This window comes from Colius striatus, chromosome 2 (genome assembly GCF_028858725.1).
Source record: "Colius striatus isolate bColStr4 chromosome 2, bColStr4.1.hap1, whole genome shotgun sequence".
Lineage (NCBI taxonomy): Eukaryota > Metazoa > Chordata > Aves > Coliiformes > Coliidae > Colius > Colius striatus.
This window is the reverse complement of record NC_084760.1, coordinates 93683035-93709919: the sequence shown is the minus strand read 5'-3', so window position 1 is coordinate 93709919 and position 26885 is coordinate 93683035. Positions and strand designations below refer to the sequence as shown.

At 36.4% G+C, this 26885-nt stretch overlaps 1 protein-coding gene across 5 annotated transcripts in view; it reads left to right on the top strand.

Annotated features, from left to right (window-relative positions):
• The window catches only part of CDC42BPA (CDC42 binding protein kinase alpha), a 177644-nt gene that overhangs the window by 124195 nt on the left and 26564 nt on the right, over positions 1-26885 (top strand). For all 5 annotated transcript variants that reach the window (XM_061991531.1, XM_061991530.1, XM_061991529.1 and 2 more), the window contains 12 exons: positions 4564-4669; positions 5266-5414; positions 6609-6700; positions 9590-9666; positions 17599-17718; positions 18395-18475; positions 20541-20646; positions 21371-21507; positions 22155-22294; positions 23120-23201; positions 24673-24889; positions 25877-25939. In XM_061991531.1, coding sequence (XP_061847515.1) covers positions 4564-4669; positions 5266-5414; positions 6609-6700; positions 9590-9666; positions 17599-17718; positions 18395-18475; positions 20541-20646; positions 21371-21507; positions 22155-22294; positions 23120-23201; positions 24673-24889; positions 25877-25939 — 1370 coding nt within the window. The remainder of the gene's footprint in view (positions 1-4563; positions 4670-5265; positions 5415-6608; positions 6701-9589; positions 9667-17598; positions 17719-18394; positions 18476-20540; positions 20647-21370; positions 21508-22154; positions 22295-23119; positions 23202-24672; positions 24890-25876; positions 25940-26885) is intronic.

Here is a 26885-nt window from a genome sequence, read left to right as displayed (position 1 = left end):
GAAAATTAAAACATGATGTGAAAAGAAAACAAAGCCCACTAAAGTACTGTAGGCAAACATTAAGATTTAAAAAGTTTTTCATCACTGTACTCACCTGTGTTTTCCCTCCATACTTGTGTCTGTTTATGGTAATTTTTTTTCAGCTGCATGAGGCCATGTCTTGGCTAACATATTTTTTTTTTTCTTATGTTTAGATTTTCCATGTGTTACCCGGGTAACACATGCTGTCCTTAGAATTCAGCACTGCATACTGAAACTGTGTCCTTCTTTTGGACTCTTTTTTTTTTCTGTGGAACATGGGATACTATATGCAATATTTAAACATCCATAATAACAATAAACATTTTCAAAGGAAACAATCCTAATTTTGAAGAAAACTAATCTTATGTAATCAATCACAAGCCTATGTTTTCCTCAAAAGAATATTTAACTTAAATCCATACTTGTCCACCTCATCAATATGACAACAGAATGCCTTGGAACTAGTGTAAAGCTTGTAGGCTCGCTCTTCAAAATTAACAGGTTTTTTTTACATAGTATTACTTCAAAATGTGTATTTCAGGTGTACGCTTTCAACCTCTTAAAAATTAGGTTTGCCTACCATGATATTTTTGTACCATGATTCATGAAGCAATAGAAGGAATTAATTACTGGTTTTGTAAACTGCTCAGCTGCTTATGGTAGTTCAAGGAATTGGTTCTAGCCCTGTTTTAAGTAGTACAAGCCCAAGGAGTCCTTTGCTTCTTTTGAGTGCCTTACTATCTAATAAATATCTTGCTGGAAATCTACCCCACTATTTGAATCCACATTTTGGATGGTTAAGATTGTCACTTTCTTCATGACTTCTGAATTATTATTTCTTTCATATTTTATAACTTGTGAGTAATTTTGATGGCCTATCCTGTTTGCTGTAGCCTTTCTCTGCTTTCTTACTATGCTCTCTTACATCTTTTTTAGAGCAGATGTACAAAAGGCCTTTTATTTTTTGCTGTTGTCATCCCAAGATGCCATAAATATGGCCAAAAATTTAATATAAACACTTGAATCAAACTTTGATTGTAAATTCTAATGTGGTAGCAATAGAGTCTCACAGATCATTCAGCCTTAATGGAGCTATTATATTGATAAGTTTATATTAGCCAAATCACTCATCATTCCTTGACAGGAATAATACTGGGGCTTTTATAGTCAGCTATGTATTTTCCTAAGGGAGGCTGAAGAGAGATTCATTGCATTGAAGGTTAATACAGTCATTTTAAAAGGGAATCTTTTAAATAGCCATGGTACCGTATTTCTGTTCTGTTGCAGGAAAGGAGGTCGATGAAAATCTTGATAGTGATTCCCAGAGTACTTGGCAAGAATTTTAACTTATTAATCTCTCTGGGAGGGATTAATGTAACCTAGTTCTAGGAGTCCTAAGGCAGACAACTGAAGTCCCATGGCTAGTACTGTAGAAGTCTGTTTTTCTCCCTACTGACTGAAAAGGAAGCCTAGACAAACTAGTTCAAAAATTCCGTGTTGTTATGTTTGTATGGATCTGCTAAATCCTACCAGATTTACCTGTAGAGCGTATGTTAGGCTTAGATTCAGCTGGACAGAAGCTGTGACTGTTGCTTACCAGTAGATTCAGTTAATATTTTCCTTGTTGACTATATATTTTTTTCCTATCAGATGTACTATAGTAGATTTTATCTTCATCATTTGATTTCATCTAAAAAAACCCAACAAACCAACCAACTGGGGAAAAAAAAAAAAAAAAAAGAAGAAAAAACCCTAAACTCTTCTGCATTAAGTCAAACATTAAAACACCCCAAAGTTGGTGGATTTGTTTTTTAAAATAATCTTTTTGTTCCCAGAAGAAGGCACACACACAAATTGTGGTAAAGGTTTAGCAAAAATTCTGAGCACATTTCAGACGTCAAAAAATGAGATGTGTTTGAGGTAAGAATAATCAGAAGCTAATTACCTATACAATAGAAATTCTGGAGGACGGGGAGATCTCAAAGTCTGGGAGCAGAGTGATGTGTTACAAATTTTTAGAGAAGTAGTTTTAAAAGACAGATTTTGTTTGAGACAGCAAGGGAAAAAGAAAAAAAAAATGAAGTTGGAATATTTGAGCACAGTGATATGAAGACAGAATTTAAAGTTATTGACTTCAACTGTAGGAGAATTGAGAGTCCATCAGGTAAGATGTAGCTTGGCATGAGACCTCAGGGCTTCAAGACCCTTTCTGTTCAGCAAAACTCTCCAGTCGTCTGGTTCAATTTTGGACTGTAAAGTATCCCAGATAGAGAGATTTTCCGAGCAGCCTGGTAAATAGCACGCTAGATCTTAGTCAGCATTTATTTGAAGGTTGTCGTGATGTTGACTTGAACCAAAATTTTAAACTTAATTTTACAGGAATCACTGTTCCAGGTTTGTTATAGTTAATGAACTAAGCTTGCAATGGCCTCTATGTTATATATGAAACCAGAACAATTAACCTAATAGAAATTTTCTCTAAAGAAGTCATTCTGGGTGGAACCTGAAGAACTTCTCTTCCTCAGGTCTTTTGCTGTGCTTGTTAAGGCTGTCTGTAAGAAGACGAGTAACGACAGAAGCATTTAGTAAGAGTAACTTTGCCACTCTTGCTCTATCATTTATTTTAAAAGCCATCCAAACAACAAAACCCCATAAAAACAATAACTAATGAAAAAACTCCCAAGAGTTCCTGGTTTCACATGACGTTTAATCGATGTATCTCGTTATTGAGAGAGCGTTGCCATCTAGTGGACAATAAAACTGCATCTCGGTTTGGTTTGTACAGGCCAAGATTATTTTTTTCTTGCTGTCAGATATGTCATCCAGAATGTTATGGAGAAAAAACACTGGTATGCAGCTTCTATTGAGTGCTAGTATACCTTGGGAAAAATAGTGACTCTAATATCACAGCTGTCATTGATTTTAATACAGTCAGGACATATGTGTTTTTTCTAGGCTCCTCCTTATCTTTTGAACTAAATTGTAAGCAGAAGACAAAGAAGATAAAGCCCAAGGCATGAATAAGTGTTTACTTTTTCATGTTGGGTGTGAGTTTTGTGGCAAATGGTTGTGCTTTTTTTGCATTAGCCTCCTCTGTATTAAAAAAGCCTTCCTTACTTAAACCCCACACCCAGAAGTCACTACAACCTGTAGATACTTAGCCCATAGCTTTCACTTACCCTAAGGCCATTATGGGAAAGCTCTTCTGTTCCTCCCTTGCCCATGACAGTTTGGAGGACATGGTCTATGTTTGTCTTCCCTCCTGGTGACTGTTTAGAAAGCTTTATTTTGAAGCATTATATTATTTTTATTAACAGTAAACATACAAGTAGCACCATTTCAATAGTCTGTGCATACGAACCCCATAGTATCAACCAGAGAAACTTGTATTGCTCTACAGGCACAGAAGGGGATTGTTTTCTGCAGAATGACAAATTCAACTGTCTGGAGAACTCTCATTTCCAGTCCGGATCAGGGAGCAAGGATGAGTTAAATAGGAAGACTATTTTGCCACTTATTCTTATAAATTATTTCAAACTACTTGAGGTTTTTTACTTAGAGCACATTCTAAAGATTTCTGTGGTTAGTATTGATAGATGAAAATACGATCAAACTGTAATATTAGACTACTGGTATATGAGACTAGCTCAGACATTGGTTACATCCAGGTGTTGCAGAACTGAGTTCTTCCTTGGGCAAGAGGAATATGGCATGTAAGGTGAAAGGATATGTGGGGCAGGGGGTGTTTGGGTATTTTTCTGGTGGTTTTCTGTTTTAAGGTTTTTTATAAGCTACTTAGTGAGGTGATTTTCTGAGCAACTTTCTTTTCTATGTTAATACCTGAGGCAAAGTGAAGAAAGAACCTTCTACTGTGATTAATCACAGAAAGGTGGTATTTTTCTTTGTAACTGATGATCAAAGAACCAGAAAAACAGACATGTTTCCTCCTCATTGTATTTATACCCAGAAAACATGTCTTGATAGAAAGAAGGCTCAGGGAATGAGAGAGCCTGTTCCGGCTTACACTGTTTAATAACATTAGAATTAGACTCTCAAGAAATACTAATTAAATAGGGAAATAACATCACTCTAACTACTAGTTCTCATAGTCAATTGATACAGTAAAGTGAAGCACTAGTTCCAATGTTATGTGGATGGTTGAATTGTTAATTCTTGATTATAAAATGTTGACTTAACTTACTCCCTAAAAATAGTTTCAATCCTGAATTACTTTTTCCCCACAGTCTCAATTTCAGGTAACGGACATTTATGCTGAGACATATGTTAGTTACTTAAATATATGGTTCTTTCATTCTTTTTCCTTGCCTTAGTGATGCTAATTTTTAATGGAACTCTGCAAGGCAACAAGGGCTTAGTTCTGTGTTGTTGTCTGTATTGGAGTGGGATATTTTTGTTTCCTTACCTTTTATGATTTTTGTTTTATTTTTTCTGTTTACAGATGCTATTTTGTTGAAGGATCTTTTTTAAAATTATTTAAGATTTTTTATTAAAACATTTCTTTCTTCTAATGTGATTGTTTAGGGTAAGTGATGAAAAAGATGCCCGAGGTTATCTTCAAGCCTTGGCCTCTAAAATGACAGAAGAACTAGAGGCGCTGAGAAACTCCAGTTTGGGTGCAAGAGCTACAGTAAGACTCTAATTCCATGTGTCAGATATTTGATATTTTCAGCTGCAGCAATAACCTATCTGCAGACTTTGTCTTAGTCAAAAGTTAAACTTTTGTAGAGGTTCCCTTCCGAATTACTGAATAGCTAATTTGTTGTTTATCCATTAATTAAATACAAATATCTTTATCATGTAATTTTATCTATTATATTTTTCTGGTACCTACTTTATAATCGTACATGAATTTATTGAAAGAAAGCTATGCTTTGAGTCATGGAAGCCATAAAATCTTGTGAAATGTGAATGTCCTTCATAACTGTCATTTGAATTATGGCACAGCAAAACTTGATTTCACAAAATTTCTCTGCTTTTGAAATCGTGACAGCACAAGACATTCATCTTGCCTATTTAGTTCTTGATTTAAAAAATGTAATATAACAATACCCTTTTCCTTTTTTAGTTTTAGATTATTTTGGAATTAATGAACTCTTAAATACACAGTAGACCAAGAACCAGAATCACAGAATTTTAAGGGTAATTGTTGACGTTAGTATATTCCTCATTTTCTGCCTTCTTTACTCTTAATCTTTCTTCTCCCCTTTTTTTATTCTTTACTAGGACATGCCTTGGAAGATGCGCCGCTTTGCAAAACTGGATATGTCTGCAAGGTTGGAACTACAGTCTGCTCTTGATGCTGAAATCCGGGCCAAACAGGCTATTCAAGATGAACTGAATAAAGTCAAAGCTTCCTGTATCTCTACAGAATGGTAAGACTGAATTTTTCTGATGGAAATTTACTTCAGTACTTCTCAGGGAGTGTCATAAAATCATGATTTTAACTTTCTCTTTGATATTGAATGATATGCCAGTTTCTTGTATGCAAATGTGGGGAAAAAAGACCATTATCTCTTTTTGTTGTGTAAGCAACTGAACACTTACTGGGAAAATTTGAAATCTTGAAGGCTTTCAGAGGAAACACTCTAATGATATAATCTCTCCTAGTTGTGATAACAAGTTCACAGGCAAGAAGAGTTTGGGTTTGGGTCTTGGAACATACTCTTCCATTCTACTGATAGCTGCATTGGATTAGCTGGTGAAGATCAATTATTATATACCAATTTGCACAGTAGTTAAGATGTGCTTATGGAAGACTATTATTTCGCTTATTCCTTCTTCAGGCCTCTTCCTTCTGTCCTCCCAAATCACAAAATTTATTCTGAGATAGGTGAACGCCTGAAGCAGGGGATTAGTAGGAAGACATTCCATTTCTACTTATCCAGCTTCAATTTTGCTTAGAGCACTGATTTGCTTTGCAGCTTTAGGAAAGCAGTCAGAGCTTTGACTCAAATATGTTGTATGTAGCGGTGTCTGTTGTTTGTACCTTGTCCACCTGATTTGGGTGTTTTTCAGGCTAGGTGACGTGATTATAGGTAGCATTGTAGATCCTCTAAGAATGAGAAAACCACTGTTTGCTTTGATAGGCAAGGATGAGAAGTATGGTAGAAATGCATAGTATTGTTGCCTATCAGCTGTGAATTGGAAAGCACTGAAACAAAAAACTGTTAAATAACTGAGAAAAAAATAGTTCAACATAATCTGTATCACAAGCATTGTGAAATAACAAATTAAAACCCTTCACTTTTTAAGCACAAAAATACGCATGGTCTTTTTTTTCTCATTCAGGGGATACAAGCTCCCACAGTTGCTCACAAATTAGAAACACAAGCATATTTAATGGGTAAACAGGGACAATTAATTGCTTATTCTGTTTGGGTTTTTTTAAGATATCATACTAAACTAGTCCCAATAGATTTCTGAATTCATTCTAGCATTTGATGACATCATGAAGCTTGTCAGGCATTAATTTTTAAATAACATGCAAAGATGGACCAAAAAAAAAGTGACTTACATCATGGGTTCTCAATATTTACATAACATTTTTTGTTTGTGTTCTTTTGAAGTAAATTGCAAGAGTCTGAGAAGAAGAACATGGAGCTGTTGGCAGATATTGAAAGGCTGAAAAAGGAGACAGAAGAGCTTAGATCAGAAAAGGGTATGGCAACTGATATCCAAGTAAATAACATGTTTCACATTGATGGGTATATCTTATCAATTGTCACCTTGCAACTAAAATATGATACCAACAGATGCTGGTGTACAAAACATGAGCACAACAATTGCATGTTAAGATGTACCCCCAGGAGTTGTATTTGCACTTGTGATATGCTTCAGTTCTGTTGATATACTTAAACCAGTAAGTTACTGTTTGAGTTGGAACTGCGTTATTTTTATTTGGCATCTGTATGGTGATTTACTGCCAGAAAACTTTTAGAAGTGTAGATATATTTATAATCTTTTTTCCTGGTTATGATGGTTGAAGGTAGTTAGACTTCAATACTGATGACAGTGTTCTTCCTCAGTGAATGTTTTGGCCCTGTCTGTGCAAACAGTAAAGAACCACAGAGGCAGCTGTAGCATTCATTTGTTTCTGGGATGACTTTGTTGATTGGCTTCCTAACCACATAGTGAGCAGTGTTGTTATGTTTACTTTGCTCTGGTATTAAAAGTATGATCTGGAATTTCTAGTGTATAAGTCTAACAGTATTTCACATTGTTGCTGGGAGAAGAGACTTTTTGGTAATTCTGAAATGGAAAAAAAATTATTGAGGAATGATTAATGATTTGGCTGATTCTTTGCAGTTCTCCCAGTAGCTCTAATATTTGTATCTTGTGGGTCATGTGGGAAGAAGTGATTTTTCAGACCAAATGGAATTACCTAATTTTCTGTAGGGAATTGTTTGAACACCCGAGTTTCAAAATCCTGGCAACAATTGCTGGGTAGGCATATCAGATATTATTCAACCTTTGCAACCTAACGGCATGTCAATCAATAATGTACTGTAGTTAACAATCATCTTTCTATATAGGCCTCCAAGTGCTGGTTAACTGGTGAAAACAATACAAACCTATGCAGAACATTAAGAAATGACTGGGGCCGATTAGCAAATAAGACTTGGGGAATTTATACTTGTTCATCTTGATGCTTAGCACTGATACCAACATTATGCTGCTTTCAAGTGCTTGTAGAGGAGCTCTTGATACTGTCTCCCTGGAGACAATGATGCTTTGTCATGTTCACTTTTCATTTATAGGTTCTTGAACTGTCTCAAGTGTTAGGCATGGTTACTTGGCTTCTGAAATCTTCCTTTGTTTTAAGCAATCTGTTAAGAATTTATAATTAATATTTTACTCTGTGTTTTTCTAAGGTGTAAAACCTTATTGTTTTTGTGGAAAGATAAACATTTACTGTTTTCTTTTTTAAAAATATTAAAAAAAAAAAGTACTGTTAAAGGGAGACTTAGTTATTGTGCTTTTGCCAGAAGTAAATTAATAAGATTCTGCTGCAACTATTCAAATATTTTTATAGAAATACACCATAATCCAAAATCCTTGTTATCTTTAGACTTGGTTTTCACTTATAAGAAGAAATATATTGATGTTTGAATCATGAACTGTACAGAGGATTCAAATGAAGTTAAGACTGTAGAGTAACTTGCTGCATGTGGAAATTGATTTCAAGAAAGGGATTACTTAGATTAGCACTTGAATCCTTTGCTCTTTATAAATGTGTTCCAGAAACTGAGGAGGTTGAGGGTAAAAAATTACTAAAAATTGTTCCGAAAGTAGCAGGAAATTTGAGAGTTCTGTTTTAGTCTTTTACTGGGGTTTCAGCTTATTTATATTTTGAAGAGGAAAGAGTTCTTTGTAAAATCTTTGTTCACTGAGGGTTACATGTAGTGCAAACATGGTGATGTGGTGTGCAGTTAGAGCAAGACACATTTTTTGAAAGAAATAAGTGACCTTTGACAGCATCTGTTTTTTGAGGCACATAGTCCTGCAGACTTTGGTCATAGTAAGTGCACGTCTAGATGTATACATAATGTATTTATAGTGTTCAGGAAGTTAGAGTTAGTGCACATCTGTGATTTATAAACACCTACACAGCAACTTGAATTACTCCCAAAGAAAAGAAGAAAAAATATCAATTGAAGCAAGTTAAAATATTATATCAAGGTGTGCGAACCTCTGCAGCTCCAGAGGATGCTCAGCTTACTGGCTGAAAACAGTGTAAATGGTGTAGCATGTCAGAGACACAGGAAGCTTTGCTCAGGATTGTATTACTTCTGCACATGCAAAAGTGAGAGATGAGAGACAGGCATAGAGCATGGGTCAAAGAACTTGTACTATTTAGAAATGTAGTACATTCCTCACACAGCCTGCTCTGTATGTTTTTGTGGAGCTTCACTTTTTGCTGAAGCTGTCTGGTCACTCAGTAGGCTGTCCGGCGTGTGACTAGAGCCAAGAGGATACCCACTGCTTTAGTGTGTGCATCTGTACGTTGTGCAGTGCATACTTGCAGTATGTGGTGGATGTGGCAGTTCTGGTTTAATAGTTGGACTCAATCTTCAGAGAATCATAGAATGGTATGGGTTGGAAGGGACCTTTAGAGATCATCTAGTCCACCCCCCTGCAGAAGCAGGTTCACCTAGATCAGGTCACATAGGAACATGTCCAGGCGGGTCTTAAAGATCTCCAAGGAAGGAGACTCCACAACCCCTCTGGGCAGCCTGTTCCACTGCTCCGTCACCCTCACAGAAAAGGTCTTTTAAAGGTCTTTTCCAATCTAAATGATTCTTTGATTTTATGTTGAATTCATACTACACACATCTCAGCTTGGAGAAGATTAATTAAACATACATTGCTCATTTCGTGGGTGTATGTCTGTTCAAAAAATCACTCTGGAAAACAGATCAAATGGAACAACTCCTTTCAAAAAATGTAGGTGCTTCAGGTGGATACTCAGACCCTGATTCAGCAAGGCAAAGGTCCTCCACAAAAAGGTCATTTTTCTGTAGCTTAAAAACCTGCTGCTGTTTTCTAGGTGTAAAGCACCAAGACTCACAGAATTCTTTCTTGGCATTTTTGAATGCGCCTACCTCTGCTCTGGATCAATTTGAAGTAAGTGTGCAGCTATTCTAACTCTCTGTTTAGTGGAGCTACTGCTGTTGCGTGCAGATTATATGCCGAGAGTTTGGTACTGTATGTTAAATCGTATTGCCACATTTATATTTGTGTATAATAATATCTGAGAATTGTCGTTTACAGTGCTGGCTGTCTTTTCTTGAACACTAGTAATCATAGTGAAATCTCTCTCATACCTTTAAAGCAGAAATAGTCCTGATTTTTTAGTGAGCATGAAAAGCGTAGTTGTTCAAACGACCTTTCTTGTGTTCGGAAAAATGCTAAGTAACATGGATACTGGTTTGGCAAAAATGAGAGAAAATATGTCAGTAATCTTTGAATGTATTTGATGAAGTCGTTGGTACTGTATATTTATTAGGTTGGTTTCATGTTCTGTTCATCTTACACAGATCTGTAAAACTGAGATAATTGCTATTTATCTCCAGTCCACAAATACTGTATAATCCGTTTAATTACTTTGACGGTTTGAGACAAGTCAAGTTCAGGTGGAAAACCTAAAAAGAAAAAAATGGAAGCAATGCTATGCATGTCTTCTCTTTTTTTAAGACAAAAGTAAACAATATATTGTTTTTCTTTTGAGAGAGCAGCTGAGGTGAAATATTGGCAAAACTGAATTCAGAGCATTGAAGCACCACCTTTACAGTTATACACTGGGCTAAAATTTACTCCTCTTTTTTTTCCTGATAGGTGTACAAGGTCATCACATTTAGCTATTGATGGTTCCAAGTTTTGCTTTCTTTTCATTATGTATTCATTAATTCATTGTTCTCTCTTGAAGTCCTCACAATCAATATAATTTTTTAATTTACTTTTTAACTCTTGACTTTATATGTTACTTTCAACACAAAAATTCTGTTGGAGTGTAAGAATGTTATTTTAATGAGTGAATACTGGAAAACCATTGGATTTTATACAGGTAGTTTATTGATTAATTGTCTATGAAAGGCAATTAATGAAAACTTACTGAGGTAACTATTAGTCATTTACAGTTCTTTAGTTTTGCACTTTTATTTATACCAAACAGTTTTCTTCATCCATCTCTTTCTCTCTCTCTTTTTTTTACTGCTGTTTTCATTAAAATAGGATTCCTTTTCCTCCTCTTCATCCTCATTGATTGATTTTATGGATGACGTAAGTCTTTGACTTTCAAACCAGTAAATCCCTCAATCACAGAGATCAATTGCTTGATTTGGATTATACAAACGTTAATGCAGTCAACTTAAAAAATCTGCAAGTGCAGGGGAGAACAGAATACTTCTGTAACAGCATATTTACACCTATTTATATACATAAATGTTACATTTTGAAGTAAATGCTTTTCTTTAGGTACAGGCAAAGTGTTCTTAATTGCAAACAGTTTTTCTCAAGAGATAAAGCTGCATTTGGGCCTTATCTACTGATTCGGCCTGTGGTGTTAAAATCATAGGCACATTTATTTCATTTGGTTCTGTTGCTTCATGTTATTATTTTATCATTAGTTGTTTCCAAAAGTTTTGTGGTCACTTCAGTGAAAGTATTTTCCTTTTGTGCAGTTAATTTCTGTTCTCTCAAGTAAACTATTGCTTCTTTTTAGCCTATATTGTAAGAAGCAATTTTCATTATAACTTAAGTGAACTTACCACTTTTTATTGCCATTTGAAATGCAAATTTCCTTTCAGGACAGTGTTTAAATATTTATCCTAGTTAATTACACGCTAAGGGAGTTGAGCTAAAAGCTGAAAATTGACTGCATTATATTTCTTCTAGAATAAAGTAGTAGGCACATAGAAGTAAATAATAATAAGCTTTTTAAAATTAAAGTATATACTGTACATCCACGGTAAAGAACCATCCATTACAACACTGTAGGTATATTGCGTGTGTGCATCTGTGTGTGCTTGTATATATGTGTATACACATACACAGGTATTTATGTGTACATATTTACAATAGTATCATCCTATTTGCATTAAAATGTGATGTAATTAATTTTACCTAGAAACGTCTGCTGTGAAGAGTTTTGACACAGTGTGGCATATGGGCCTGTTCTACTGACTTTATTTCCTCTCACAAATTCTGAAAGAATACTTTTCTTCTAGATATTTGGTGATTTTTTTTTTTTCTGTAAAGCAGGTGTATACCATAGACAAACTGTGAAGGAACACCAGTGGTACCTTAGTGTTTGCCTGCATTTTGTTATAGCATGTAGACAGCATCGTCACGCTGAGATTGTTGGAATCTTCTTACACAACAAAATGAGAGTATAGTTTCCTGTCTTGCCAAACTTTACAGTAAATTAATAGTATTCATATCAGCAGGTTCTTTCATAGAAAGTTGCCTTTAAAAGTATCTAATTCTCTTAAAACCTGTCAAAGAGAAATAAATCACCTCTGTGGCAGAGTATCTGATAATGTTCTATTTTGCAAGTGGAAGAAAGTTTTCCTGGTCACTAGCTAGTAAATTTTGAAGGACCTCAGTATTTTATTTATTGTTGGTTGTTTTTTTCTAAGAAGGCGTCATATTTTTTCCCAAGTGTCTTGACAAAATAACTTTTTTTCAATCTATGCAAGTGAACTATTTTCAATTGCTGATGTACATCCATTAAGACATTCTTCTTGATTGGTCCATCCAGATCAAATCTTTTTAGATACTCATCTGTATAGGTAAAGCTTCAGGTATTGATGTGTATGTTGTTGAGTGTGGATGACGTAGTATTGCAAAATCAAAGTTCCCCCATTACATCTCAAATTTCAGTCCAGCAGGAGTAGTTTTTTCTCAAGTGCACTGGGCGAGAGTATATTTCTGGAGTGGACTGGCCAGAGGCTAACGTCTCTTAACACAAGGGCAGAATACTTTTTCTCATCTGGCAAAGCGGCAGAAGAGAAGAGTTGACTCTTCAAAGATGAGAAGAGTACCTTGCAGACAAATACAAGAGCTACCTGTCTTTATTAGAAACAGAAATAAAGCTGATGCCCACATTAGCGTGTGAAAGATTTTATAATTAAGTTGTGCTCAATCATTTATGTATCTTCCTTTATTGGACAATTACTTCATTCATAGAGAGATTCATAACATAAAATCTCTGAATTAATAAAATGAATGTTTATTTCTGTTTTAACTGATTGAGTTGGTTCAATATTAATGTATTAGACAGACTTAAATAAGACTATTGAAAATCTCTCTCCTCTGGATGTGAACCCCATTCCTTTCCCAATGTCTCTTTTTGACAATAGTTGCCTTGAAGGGCAGTGCTTCTTCCAGCATCTCAGGAAGAATTAATCTCAGTCAAACCTGAGAAGTGTGTGGGGTCCTTATATTAAGGCCAAGGAAGAATTAGAAGTCAATGAGGTCAGACTCATGCAATGCTGCATTATTGCATGGGTTTCAGGAAAGTCTCTTCTGTAATCAAGAACTAATGACCTTCATTGTTTCTTCAGCCTCTGTGCTTCATTAGTGAATGACAGAGTGTGAAATAATACACAGTTGCAATTACATATCACTCTTTGCAAGATCTCTGAAGTCTATTTAAACATATTGATGTGTAAGAAGCACAGAGTAAGCATCTGTAGTTAACTAGGGTGGCTATGTCTTGTTTGTCTGCCATCCACATAACGCAATTGTTTATAGCACTCTGTCTGACTGGAGTTAATTCTAATTTTTTCAATGAGGAAAACAGTAATTTTGCAATTTCTACTGGAGAGAAGTAAAAATAGATGTCCTGCTGCCTCTGTAGCCTGCAGACACTGAGCAAGAATAATGGTAGCTTGCTATTCCAATGAGTGGCAGACACTATTGGTTCCAGCTGTTCGTCCTTGAAAAGATACTTGGTCCTAAATCCTCATAGCTGCGAAAGCCCACACTTTCAGAGATGATCCTTGTATCTCTTGTGCAGATGGGAACGTACAAAGGGGAGTAGGAATGAGTTTTGCTGTCCTTGGTTTGTGATTTTGATGGGGAGGGAAGTCACCCTTACTGACTCTAATGTACTAAATTCTAAATCCTTGGCGCTGTTTCTCCTGTGTGTCGCAGGCTGTCTCTAATGTCGTCTAGGTGTTAAGTCTCCCATGTTCACTAGAAGTGTCTGATAATGGAAGTGTTGGGATTTGATTTTTCGTCAGGTGGATCTTTGTGTATCTCATAGCTACTAGAAACAATGAACTTCTGTCTTATTTAAAGATGAATTTATGTTTATTGAATAATGATAAAATGGAATCTCATTTTCCCTTGACAAAACTGTTTTCCTCTTTTACTCAAAACATTATTTCTCCCCTCTTATTAAAAATAGGTTTCTTAAATCCTCCTGCAATCTCTCCTCACATGCAGGCCCTGTTGGCTGTGTTTAGACTAAACAAACCTGAACTTTGTAAATAACCACAGAATAAACCATGTTCTGAATTGTCATTATTAAACAGAACAAGCCATAATTGTGTAGGTTGAGAGCCCTGACTGTACGTGCACTTTCATAATTCAGTTTAGAACAGTTTTTTATTTGATACTTTAAATTGGGCATATTGTGCCTTCAAGAGATTGCTTTATTCATCTTGTTGAAAGTACAGAGATGCAAACTGCAAATTATTAGTGTAGTTTCAATGCCATTGTCCAGTGTAAAACTACAGAGTTTAAAATAACTGTTCCTCTTTTTTTGATGTTTCTGCCCTCTTGTTGCCCCAGAATATCTTGTTCTCAAAATACCTGTAAAAATTAAGATGTTTATGTGTGTCTAAACACTGCCTCTGGAGATACAGAGCAACAAATTCTGAGCTGATGTATGTGTCACTGTTTGGTTTTGTAACATATTCTCCTCCTTTCTTTGTTAAAGCGCTCTCCTTCCTGTATTCCAGCTAACAAAAGCAGACGTGTAAGAGGCTGTCTTACTCTATGTGGCCCTTTATTTTTTGCCTGTTGTGTACATGCCTTTGTTTAATGTATGGATTTTGTATATACCTCACTGCATGTCTTGTGCTGCTGCTACCATCTGCTGCTGCTGCTGTGCTGTTTGTTGTTTTACAGCTGTGGGCTAAAAGCTTCTGGAGTATTTCATTTGGTTAATCCTGTGATCAGAATATCACAGTAACTGGAGAAGATGCTTTGAGTACTTTCTTATCTGAATATGAAAGTTCTTTGTGAGAGCTGAATAGGTGGACACACAGGATGAGAAGATGTGCAAATGGAGGCCTGTCTGTTTCCTTGCCCTTAGCAGAGTGCATGCATTGAGTTATGGGAGTTCCCTGTAGAAGGCAGAAGTTTGGCATTTGGGAGGTATGTCATAGCAAATGATAGAAAATATCACAGTGCAGAGATAACTAAAGGGAAAGTGGGAAATTAAGTAAATTGGAGCATCAAGAAGGGCAGGAAAAAATCATATAAGGAAAACAAAAGCTGAATATGTTGTGGTCTGTTAAGCTGGAAAGCTCTGTGGTAATTTCAAAAATCAAGGTGGATTTTTAAACATGGTGTTTATCAAAACTTTATCAAGCTGAATTCATATCAGGGGATTTGTGTCCATCTCAAACTTACACTGCCACTTTTGTTTCTTTTATATCCATGTGATAATGGGAATAGGAAAGCATACAAAGCATTTTTATTGACTGTTCAATAAATAAGCAACAGCTCTAATAATGACCTTACCTATGTGGTTCAAAGCACACAGCTCAGTGTCTTAGGCAAGCTTATAGTAACTGCTTGCTTCTGTTGGCTGTGGCTCCAATTCATTTCATCTCTCCTAAAGATGAGTTTAGACACTGTGCCTCAGACTTACACTGGTGACGCGGTGTAGCATGGTCCTGTGGAAGATGACAAGGCTATTACAATTTGGTAGGAAATATAGAAATATGCTTCTGATAATCCAGTGGGTTACTAGAAAACTAGTTTTTATGGTGTTTATAGGGTCCACGTCAGCATTTGGCCATAGTTGAGTTGGGTTGCTTTTGTACTTTATTTTTCTCATTAAAGCAAGAAACCCAGAGATTGCTGCAGCAAATCTGTTTCTGCAGTAAAGGTGGTGGTTAAATTCCCTTCAAATTCTGTAATGGTAGGTCAGATTCTGTGTGTTTTTTGGACTTTTCATGTTCATAAGTAAGGTAAAAATACCTTTGTTACTGGTCCAGGAGTTGTCTTCAACCACAAAGGCTTTATAGCACATTCCAGAAAAGTTCCATCATTCATATCATACTTGTACTAAATTTTTAAAGAGATACCATGAGAATTCTTTGGTATTCAGATTCTACTTTGAAAGGGAAAACCTCTGGAGTATCTGGAAACAGTTATGATAGATTAAATCTCTGAGTTTTAAATTGCAGAAGAAACAGAATGTGTCTTTCTTGCTATGAAAATTTCACCTGTAATTACTCATTGGGCTTATTTTTTAAAAACACTTTTAAGAAGAAGAAAGTAGAATTGTTGAAGGTTAAACAGTCTTTGAGTGGATGGCAAGTTATTACATATTTAGACTCCCTAAAAAAAGTTTTCAGTAATTGAAAAAGTGTTATGTGTCTGAGGATATACTGAAGTCATCAATGTTTCTAATAGTGGATGAAGCTTCAAATTATTATTTGCTTCTAAAAAACTGAGCACAGTGTTTGCTTTACTGCTAATTTTTGCCTCAATGCTTGAAACACATGATCTATGTGTAGAAAACAGGTGTATCCTAGTGTGAGAATTTCCCATTATCATTGCAGAAATACTTACAGGCATTTTAATATGCCTAAGTTGATTAAACCAATGAATATTCTCCACCAGATAATTTGAAGGGGGGGAAGTTGTGATAAAACTAGAAGCACCATTTAAACAAACAAACCAGAAAAAAAAGGGAGAGAAAAACTAAATGTTAAAACCTGCAACTGCACCTGTTCGCTACCATGACTGAGTTTCTGGAGAACAGGACTGTATCTGCATGTACAAGATTGGCTTGGCAATATATTTAATTCCCAAAAAGCCATGAAGTTTGTGGCATTTTTAGTATGATGTCAATGGCAAATGTGATAAAAAAATAGTGGAATGTCCAAACGCTTCTGGTTGCTGCATATTTTAGCTTGTGTGCAAGCTAGCTAAATCCTTATCAGTGTGGGACTGATGATGGCATTGCTCCAGAAAAAAGCCAGGCATGCAATGGAGCCTTCTGTAGGCCTACAGCTTTTAGTTATGTTATTGGTGGAGAAAAACATTTTCATCTTGCTATAATGTAAATATATATATACACACACACAAATTTACGTAGAATACTTTGATGTGAAGTTGTCTGGTTTTTAAAGTACAATCGTGCATTCTCCAATTTTTCAGTTGCACTGACAAAAGATGGCTTATGATCCAAGATACTTGACTGTACTTATATGCCTTGTTGTTCAGTGTAGTTCTGTGTCAGACTTAGTTTAATTGTATATTGAGGACTAGGAAAATAATCCCCCGAAGAAACTGTATTCCTGGTAAGGATTTCTTTTGTAGTTCAAGTGACATACCAAAAAACCACCTCAATTCTCTATCAATATAATTAACACTAACCTCAGGAAATAGCTGTTTGCTCTTCCTTTTCTCTTTCTTTTCTCCTAAATACGTTTGGAGTGATTTACGTGGGCTATGTGGGAATTCATTTCTAACAAATCTCTGCTACTAGTGATCAAAATCCAGTAGTGTTTAGAAAGTATTCACTGTTGAAAGATGCTGAATTATATGTCTCTTCAAGTGTTTATTAGGCCTCTGAACTAGCAGCTTTTATGCACATGCTGACCTCTCAGCAGAAGTTTTGTACTTTAATTAGGAAAGTGCTTAAAATTGAGATTTTTATCCTCTCAGTTCTTTCTTAGGAGTTCTGTCTATTGCTGTTATAATTTATTTTGGTAAGAGCTGAGAATTCTTCTTTAATGATATATGTGATCTTTTCTTTTTGGTTGTGTGTGTTTGTTTTTTTTTTTTTCTCTTGAATTGTTCTCCTAGATTGATTCAGTTGAGAATTTTACATTGTCAAATACTCCATCACGGGATGAAGATAGCAAGTCTCACCTCCATTCAAGATCAAGGTCTCCTTCTACAGCTAGTGAGATTGAACCAATCGAGGTACTTCAGTGTTTTTGTCTTTCTGGGGGGCAGGAGGAAATAACAGTTTTGCTCAGATAAAAATTCTTATTTCAAGTCCTTTTGTTTAGAGTGATCCTCACTCCTCTGCAGCAGGACTGTTTAGGACCCTGTAATGGCCTTCTGTGCTAGTGGTGAACTGTGTTTGGGGAATGCTGCATTTTCTTTCACATACAGTTAGTTGGTTAAGAATGGGAACTACGTTGAATCAATTAGATACAGTCTGTCTTCATAACATATTCTCAGTCGTGAATGTGTTTAAATGTTCATACGAAGTTAATGTTACACTGTGGTTTGTGAGAGCACAGTTTGGAGTTGTGCCGGAAGTCCTGTAAATATGACGTTAGCCAGGCTCCACAACTTTACTGTGTCCCTTTTCTCTGTTAAAGAATTTGACTCACTGATTATTTGACATGTAATCAAGTGTTTTAGAAAATGAAAACCTATTTTTGACATTTAGGAAATGAATCTTAAGACATCTTTTTGCTGAGAAATGGGATTTGTTTTTCTGAATCCTTTCCTGTGTTTATCAGTTTGGTTTTGTTGCTTGTATGTTTGGATATAGAGTGGGTGGGGCATTGTAGTCTTTTTACTCTGTTAAAGCATCTTTGATAATGTGTAATTGATGTCTTATTGATCCTTTGAGTACTGTGTTCAGGTTACAGATCATCCTCCCCGTTCAATTCACACACCAACCATGAGGACAGCATATATTGGATCGGGACTCTCAACACCAAAGGTATTCCGTCAAGCCTTCACACTCTTTATATAGTAAGGGGGATAATATTGCTCCTGGGTTCAGGAGAACAGTTCATCACAATAATCTTGACAGAACTGACTAGAAGGTTGTTTATATACAAGCTGGTTGCTTTCTAAAATTTATCCCACTTCATTCTTACATTATTGGTACAAGTTATACTAGCCAGTCCACTCTAGCAATGCTTGCACATCTGATTGTAGGAAAAACAGTAGTTTGGACATTAAAAAGAGATAAATGAACCAGAACACGAAGAAAAGAAAATACTTCCTAGAAGAAGAGTGTTTTCCAGCATGTGTCTGACCAACCTGCCTTTTTCCTCTGCATACAAAAAAACTGATGTAATTGTGGGCCAGTCTCAGATTAGCACATCTGTGTGCTAATTAGATGTTTACTTTTGAGAAAAGGCAAAGAGTAAGCCTAAAATGAAATCATAGATTTGCATTTTTATAAGTGAGGTAAAATGAGCACTATAGCCAGCACTGCAGGGCTGAGAGAAGGAATTCCAGTCTTTCTGTCTTCTAGCTTTTTCCTTGCATAAATACATCAGTTGTTGAAGTTATTTTGTTGTTGGCCAAAAAAGCCAATCAGCGTATGCTAGTTCACAGTAAGTTATGTATATTTAAGCTATTAAAGGAAAACTTTTATCATAAAAGATTCTATGATTCTATGGAAAGTTTCCTAAGTGCTTCAGTGACTTAGAAACCTTCTGTACGTTCAAAGAAAATAAATAGTTTCCTTTAACTGAAATAAGTCTTTCTAATGGATCTGTTTCTCTGCTTTGATAACTTGCATAATAGTAAAAGACTTCTTTTCTGTAAAGGAAAGCTAAAAAGTCTGAGTAGTGATCTGTTGACAGCATCTTGGTAGTTCAATTCAAATGAAAAATACTGTAAGTGCACTTGATCGTGTGAAACAGATTTTACTCTGCACGTCATTTCATTTTTCCAAATATTTTGCTGAGTAATGATTGCCTTTCTAATTTATGTTCCCTAAAGAGCCTTCTGACTTTATGGTTACATAATTTTTGAAAGCTGAGTGTTGTTTCCCTGAAAGTTTCAAAACAAGCTTTCTGTAGACAAAAAGCTTCTGTTGTAACAGTAAACCAGTCATTAAATATGGATGAAATTTAAGCCCTTAGCTGTGATATCTCATACTGTGAAAAACAGACAAGTGAGTAAGATTTTAATATATCCACTCATTAAAGTGGCCTGCAAAATTGTCTCATTTCAGATCCATGTACATTTTTGAGGCTATTTGAACAACCTTTGCATTCATCCTATGCTGCATTGGTTCTCCACCTGCCAGTGTTACTTCACTGGGATTTTCTTTAGAAAACAAAAGCAGCTTCCTGGATTTTATATAAGGCCTGTTCTGAATCATAGTAGCCCATTACGTAGTCGTTTAGCCTAGATATCATAGCATCGGCACTGCCATCCTTGATGGGAGAGAGAGAGCGTTAAAACGCTTACTCATGTTAGTTCTTGGGAACACAGGCTACAAGAAGAGATACCTTTTTAAAATAGATTTCATTCATCCTCTTGCATTTAAATTGGATATTCTGAAGTTTCCTGTGCCTGACAGCGTAAAACTGAACCCTGCCATATTTTCTGGCATAAAATTTTTTAAAAAGATTGGTCTTTTTCTTTGAAGTTAGGCAGCACTCCTTACAGAGAAGTACTGGATTTGCAGCTTAGAAAATACTGTGGTGAGTTGACCTTGGCTGGCTGCTAGCTGCCCACCAAGCAAATGCATACACACGTGTAATGGAATAATTTTGGCAGCTTTCCTATCTGCACTGGAAGCAAACTCATGTTCTGAGACAAGGTCCAGTTTCCTTGACTTTGTTTACAGAGAGTGGTTTAAATTATCAATAACGAGCACTGACAAGGAGTTCTTTTCAGCCCATATGTTAGGAGCTCAGGTCTCATTTCAACTAACACAAATAAAGCTGTCTTTCTCAATGCACCTATGTACTCTTACAATAAAAATAACTCTTCTTCAGAAGGGCTACCAATATTAACATCCTTGTCTGCTTGTTTCACAGCCTAAAGCCCACCAGTTTGTAGTGAAATCATTTAATATACCCACCAAATGCAATCAATGCACATCTCTGATGGTTGGTTTGATACGACAGGGCTGTACTTGTGAAGGTAAGCATTTGTGAAAACAAGAAGGGTGAACTGAAGTTCTTTATAGGTGCAAATTGCAAAGTAAATATTGTAGTGTGATAGTGTAGGAGTCTGTTTTAATATTTTGAATACTAGAATGTATTCTCATGCTTCAGTTTCTTTAACAGTAGAAGCCAAGCACTTGGAACGTCTCATGGAACAGATTATGTGACAGAAGAGCTTAGTTCAGTTTACTTAAAATAGCAATAAAGAGCCATAATCAGTGGTCAAGTATGCTGACAGCAGTTTTGCTTTCTGACTTGAAGCAAAATGTAAGGCAGTCTGGCCATCCAGTACTAATTTTGCCATTTTCTAGGGCTAATTTATCTAGGTTTGTATGTACACAGAATGACATCATTTAGAAGGAGATTCTAGGATTTTGTTTACTGGTGGAGTTGAGCCTAGGGGAAATCACAGAGATTATCTCAGAATGAGCTTCTGATTTTCTTACCGGGATGAAACCAGACTGTGTGTCCATACACTTTTTTAAATGAGAAAAATCAGAATTTAGCATAGATAAAAGCATGATCTGCTGCTAGGTACAGACTCACATTTCTGTCTTGATCTAGCAAAGTTCAGTGAAACTATTCCATTGTTGGTCAAAATGGGAGAGAATTCCTTTATAAATGCCAGTGTCATTTTCATAGCTTTCACGTTGAACAAAAAATAATCATCAAATCTTTTTGTTATTTCTCCTCCTAACAAGTGTGTGGGTTCTCTTGCCACGTGACCTGTGCAGACAAGGCTCCTGCAGTATGTCCAATCCCCCCTGAACAGACTAAGGGACCTTTGGGAATAGATCCACAGAAAGGCATAGGAACAGCTTATGAAGGGCATGTCCGAGTAAGTATCGGGTAGCTGCGATCGGGGCACTTACGTTAAACTTGTTTTCCAGAGCGGGATTTGAACTCTATTTGGGACATGGTGGGGCAGGGGTGGATTCATTTGTATCTTTGGAAACTAAGACCTGAATTTTGACAAAGCATCTCTTAGCATATTCAACAGTAATTCTCTCTCCGCCTCTATCAGCCGTTGTGCTTTGAGTTAGTCTGGGATACTCCATCTCTAGAGATCAGATCATCTTTCCAGGGCCTGTGAGTTTTAGAGTCTTTCTGTTGATGCTAAGTGCTGTCTAGGGCTACTGGTGTGGATACTTACGTGTAAATACTAAAAAAATTACTCAGCGTAGTTTTGGCCATATTCCCGTTGACCAACTAGAGGTGGATTTCTTTCTTTGTATATGTTAATATGCCTTTGAATGCATTTGTGAAATAAAAGAAAGAATCTGTGGTGCTGTGAATTTTTAAAATAAGAGATTGTGGTGTCTGTGTGGCTGTTTGATGCTATTACTGCACCTGTGCTGTTGCTTATGTTGCTGAATATTTTCACTGATTAAAAGCTTGTCAGCCTAGATGATTTTTGTAGTGCCTGTTTGATTGTTGATTGCGTGCAAACTTACAGATTGTTGATCGGAATGTATTTCGCTAAAGGTACCAAAACCAGCTGGAGTAAAGAAAGGTTGGCAGAGAGCGCTGGCAGTGATCTGTGATTTTAAACTCTTCCTATATGATGTAGCAGAAGGAAAAGCATCCCAGCCCAGCGTGATAGTGAGTCAGGTCATAGACATGAGGTAAGCTGTTTGATGCTGAGTAGGTGCTCAGTAACCAAGCTCCAGAGCTTTTATGGAACACTGTACTCCACATTGAGAGCCTCTAATGTTCCAGAAAAGAAAGCGGTGTTTGCAGTTAGCCTGCACTGCACACGTGTGTTCGTACATGACAGCTTAAACTTCCATTACTACGTCATGTGCCAAAAATGCATCTGTTCATCTGTGTGGAAGAATAAAGAAGAAAAATACCTTCTTTTGGGGATGAATAGAGTTTTGAGCTACAGATAAAACTTAGTCATAGGATAAAACTAATAACTTTTTTTTTCATTCAGAAGGGCTAAATAATTTGTTCTTACTGTCTTCAGTATTACTGAGTTACTACCACCTTCATTGAAGGTTGTGAACATTTAACACACCAACTAAATAAAACTCATCTCTGAACTAGGTTAGTTTATCCAGGAAGTCCAAACCAGCTGTACCTTATAGCTTCTAATGAGTTTGGACTTTAATGAAAGAGTTGGGGAGATTTTCTTGGTCTAAGATTATTTTTAAAGTTTGATTATTTGTATTTTTGCAAAAAAAAGGCTTCAAGTGAAACAGAGAAAACCAGATACTCTGAACAGATTTATCTCCATCAACGTTTACCAGGAGTTAATTACGCAACATTGTCTTTGTGAGTTTCATCTGCTAATAAAGAGGAAAGGATAATTTTAAGAATTAGATCTCAGTGCTGTCTTGTGTCCTTCACAAAACATGGCTATTAGTAGTCTGGAAATATAAGTAGGAAACAAACATACAGATTTTACTCTTTAACTCTTTTTCAATTGTGTTTGTGGTCTCCATAAGGGATGAAGAATTCTCAGTGAGTTCTGTCTTGGCCTCCGATGTCATCCATGCAAATCGAAAAGATATCCCCTGTATCTTTAGGGTGAGTATTACATCTTGAACCTGGTAACCCAGAAGTGCAGAGTTTCACAGTGTGATGTACGGTGTAGATTCACTGACAGCTTGCTAGTATTTTATTTCCTTTTGCAAGTTCTGGCCGTGTGGTATCCATGGCAGCGGCAGCAGCAGCAATGCATAAGGATCTGTACGTAGATCATTTTTGTGGTAAAAATAGCACTGGTACATTTAGACAAGCTCTCATCTCCCTTTTATGTCAGTTTCATTTTTTTTAACCCTCGCAATAGGACATACTTTTCTCAGCCTCCTATTAGTTGTCCTTCATGACCTATGTTTTGATCTCCCAACTTTGCCTTCTGTTTCTCAGTTTAACTTTTTGTGCTATTCCTGCAGTTTTTATGTTATGTATTTTCTTTGTTGATATACTTTGGATCTCTGAAAACTCCCATTCATCAATTAGCCAGTACAGAAATCAAGTGTAAAATGCTCATCAAAATTCATGTCTAGTGTCTGACACCTGGATTTGCTACCATTGCTACCATTTGCTACCATTGCTACCATTTGCTACCATTGCTACCATTAATAATCTTATTTTTATGAGATACTGTATCAAAACTTTTACCCCAATGAATTGTCTTTGGTAACTTGTTAGTTCCCATATTGGGGCATCCCATTTTTCTATTGTATCTAGCAACAGGACAAGGAGTAATGGGATGAAGCTGGAGCACAAAAAATTCTATTTAAATATAAGGAAAAAAACTATTTCACTGTTCAGGTGAGGGAGCCCTGGCACAGGCTGCCCATGGAGGTTGTGGAGTCTCCTTTCTTGGAGGTCTTCAAAACCCGCCTGGACATGTTCCTATGTGACCTGATCTAGGTGAACCTGCTTTTGCAGGGGGGTTGGACTAGATGATCTCTAAAGGTCCCTTCCAACCCTACCATTCGATGATACCATTGTATTTGACTCCTTGTTTTTCAAGCTTTGGGGTTGTACATCACTCTACATGCTGAGAGGAAATAAACCTACAAAAGAAGCTTTCATTTTTATCTATAGTAGCTGTACCAAATAGGTGGAAAATATTGTAGATTATTCTCCCTTAAAACTATTTCTACTGCATTAAATTGTTAATGAAAGCTATTGATCTTTAAAACCTACAGAATACTTTGTAAGAAATAATTTTCATCATAAAATTGCTGTGAGAAGTGATTGACTACCTTACTTAGGGAAAACATTTCCCAGTTATAGAATACATTCAAATGGTAAAGCCAAAGTTTTCTCTGCTCTTTGCTGAGTTACTCACATCGACAGGTTTTTCTGCAGTAGGCTCTCGGTTGAGAGAGTCTTTTCTAGTAACTAAGGCTGAACTTTTGCATTCTTAGTTCAAACAACTAACTGAAAGGGTACTTAGGCATCTGATAACCCTTGTAAAAATGATCACGATGGTATTTTTTTTTTACCACTTATGACTTAAAATATATATTTTAAAATTTTCCAGGTTACAGCTTCCCAGCTCTCTGCATCCAGTAATAAGTGTTCAATCCTGATTCTCGCAGACGGTGAGAATGAAAAAAGCAAGTGGGTAGGAGTGCTGAATGAATTGCATAGGATCTTGAAGAAGAACAAACTCAAAGACCGCTCAGTCTATGTTCCCAAAGAAGCTTATGACAGCACCTTACCTCTCATCAAAACGACACAATCAGCAGCAATCATAGGTATGAAATGAATAAGAAGAAAGCTGTAAGAAAAATGGGTATGCTAAAAGCATGCTTTTTTGGGTAAAAAAACGTGTTAAATGGTGTTACCTCCTGAGTAGAGAGTAATATGTAGTGAGTTTTTCCCATACAGAAATATGTATGAGTGTCACCACTACCGGCAACATCACCAGGCCGCCCACACAGATCACTCAGCCCACCCCTGCTGAGGGGACAAGATCACTACATACACAGTATGGATGATGCTTTATTCCCACTAATTGTTTACACCATGTGCTTTATCTGCTAACACAAGCACCTCCTTTCACTCTACCCCGTGCCCGCCTCTTGTGTACCCTCCACTTCTCGCGTTACAACCCGAGATCTTCCAGACACCTACAACATATGAGTTTGAAAGAGAAGTGCAGTTCACTGCCCAGTACTTTTGTCAAATCCATAAGAGTATTCCCTCTATTCACACATATTCATAATTTTGACTGAGAATTGGACATTACTGTTTTGATAGCCTGTAAACGTAATTCCTTAACAGGGCAAAGTTAGTGCTGTAGAACGGGCGTAAATCACTGACTTAACCAAATGTGCTTGTGGGACTAGAGAGAAAATGTAAAAGCAGAGAATGAAGTTAGATGTTTGAAATCATGCTATGTGAAATATGTTAAACTCTTGGTTATTTAAATTATTTAAATATGATGATATAGGTATTTCAAGGTTGATGGTACACTTCAGTGCCCTGAATGGTTTGTTGAAAATGATGTTTCTTGCTGTTACTTCTACTGAGATGAGAAATGGGAAGAGACATATTTTTTTTTTCAGGAATTTGAAAGATTTTAAGGTTACCAATGTTGTTGTTTTGTTATGTGAATGTGTTGGGTGTGGCTTTACATCTGTTTATTTCAAGATACTGGAAAACTATCTCTGTTAATCAGAATTATCACTATTGTGGAAGAAGTATATCTGAAGTTGTTTTTTTGTTTCTAAATATCATAGACCATGAGAGAATAGCTCTGGGGAATGAAGAAGGGTTATTTGTCGTGCATGTCACCAAAGACGGTAAGAAATTAGTAACTGGTAATAATATCCCTTACATTAAATAATCAGAAATTGACTTTGTAACCTTTTTTTTCCTCTTTCAATATCCCCTGTTTTCATGTCTCGATTTACTGCATTATCAGCTGGACAACTTCATGTGAGAACTGATAATCCAGAAGGCGTTGTGTACTTTCAGGTTTAGATATCCTTTCCAGTAACAAAGACCTAGCATCTGGAATGCAGTCGAAGATTTTCTTCCTGTGTTCAAAGCAGGCTTAATACTGAATTCAGACAAGATTTCTCGGAAGCATGATCCACTTGGGTCTTGAAAATCACAGAATGGCAGGGGTTGGAAGGGACCTCTAGAGATCATCTAGTCCAACCCCTTGCTCAAGCAGGTCCACCTAGATCAGGTCACACAGGAACAAGTCCAGGTGGGTTTTGAAAGCCTTCACGTCCACAAGAATGGAGGTTCCACAGTCTGGGCTGTCAGTTGCAAATTATTCTCACAATGAAATATTTTCTTGGTTTATCCAGTAGGAACCTCCCTCATTTCAATTTGAGACTATTGTCTCCACTTTTCCCACTACAGCATCTCAGTAAGGAGCCTGGCTTGATCCTTTCTGTAACCTCTTTGATACTGGAAATTAAAACTGTATTGTATAGAGGTGTAATGACAGATGCTCAAGCTAATTCAACAAGCAATTATATGTTTCAGTTCTTTGAGGGTTTTCCTTTATTCAGTAGTTTTGTGGCTATAAACTGTTTTGAGATGGATACTGAAATAATACAGTGGTTGTTATTGCATTGAATATGCTTCTCCCTTTTCCTGATGGGGAAAAGCCAAAGGTCTATCCAGCATTGCCACATCTAATACAGGTTTTGATTCTATATTCTTTAATATTGCTGTGAAGTAATTAAGGAGATTTCTTCATCTTCCTCCATAGTTTATCTTTAGAAATACAAA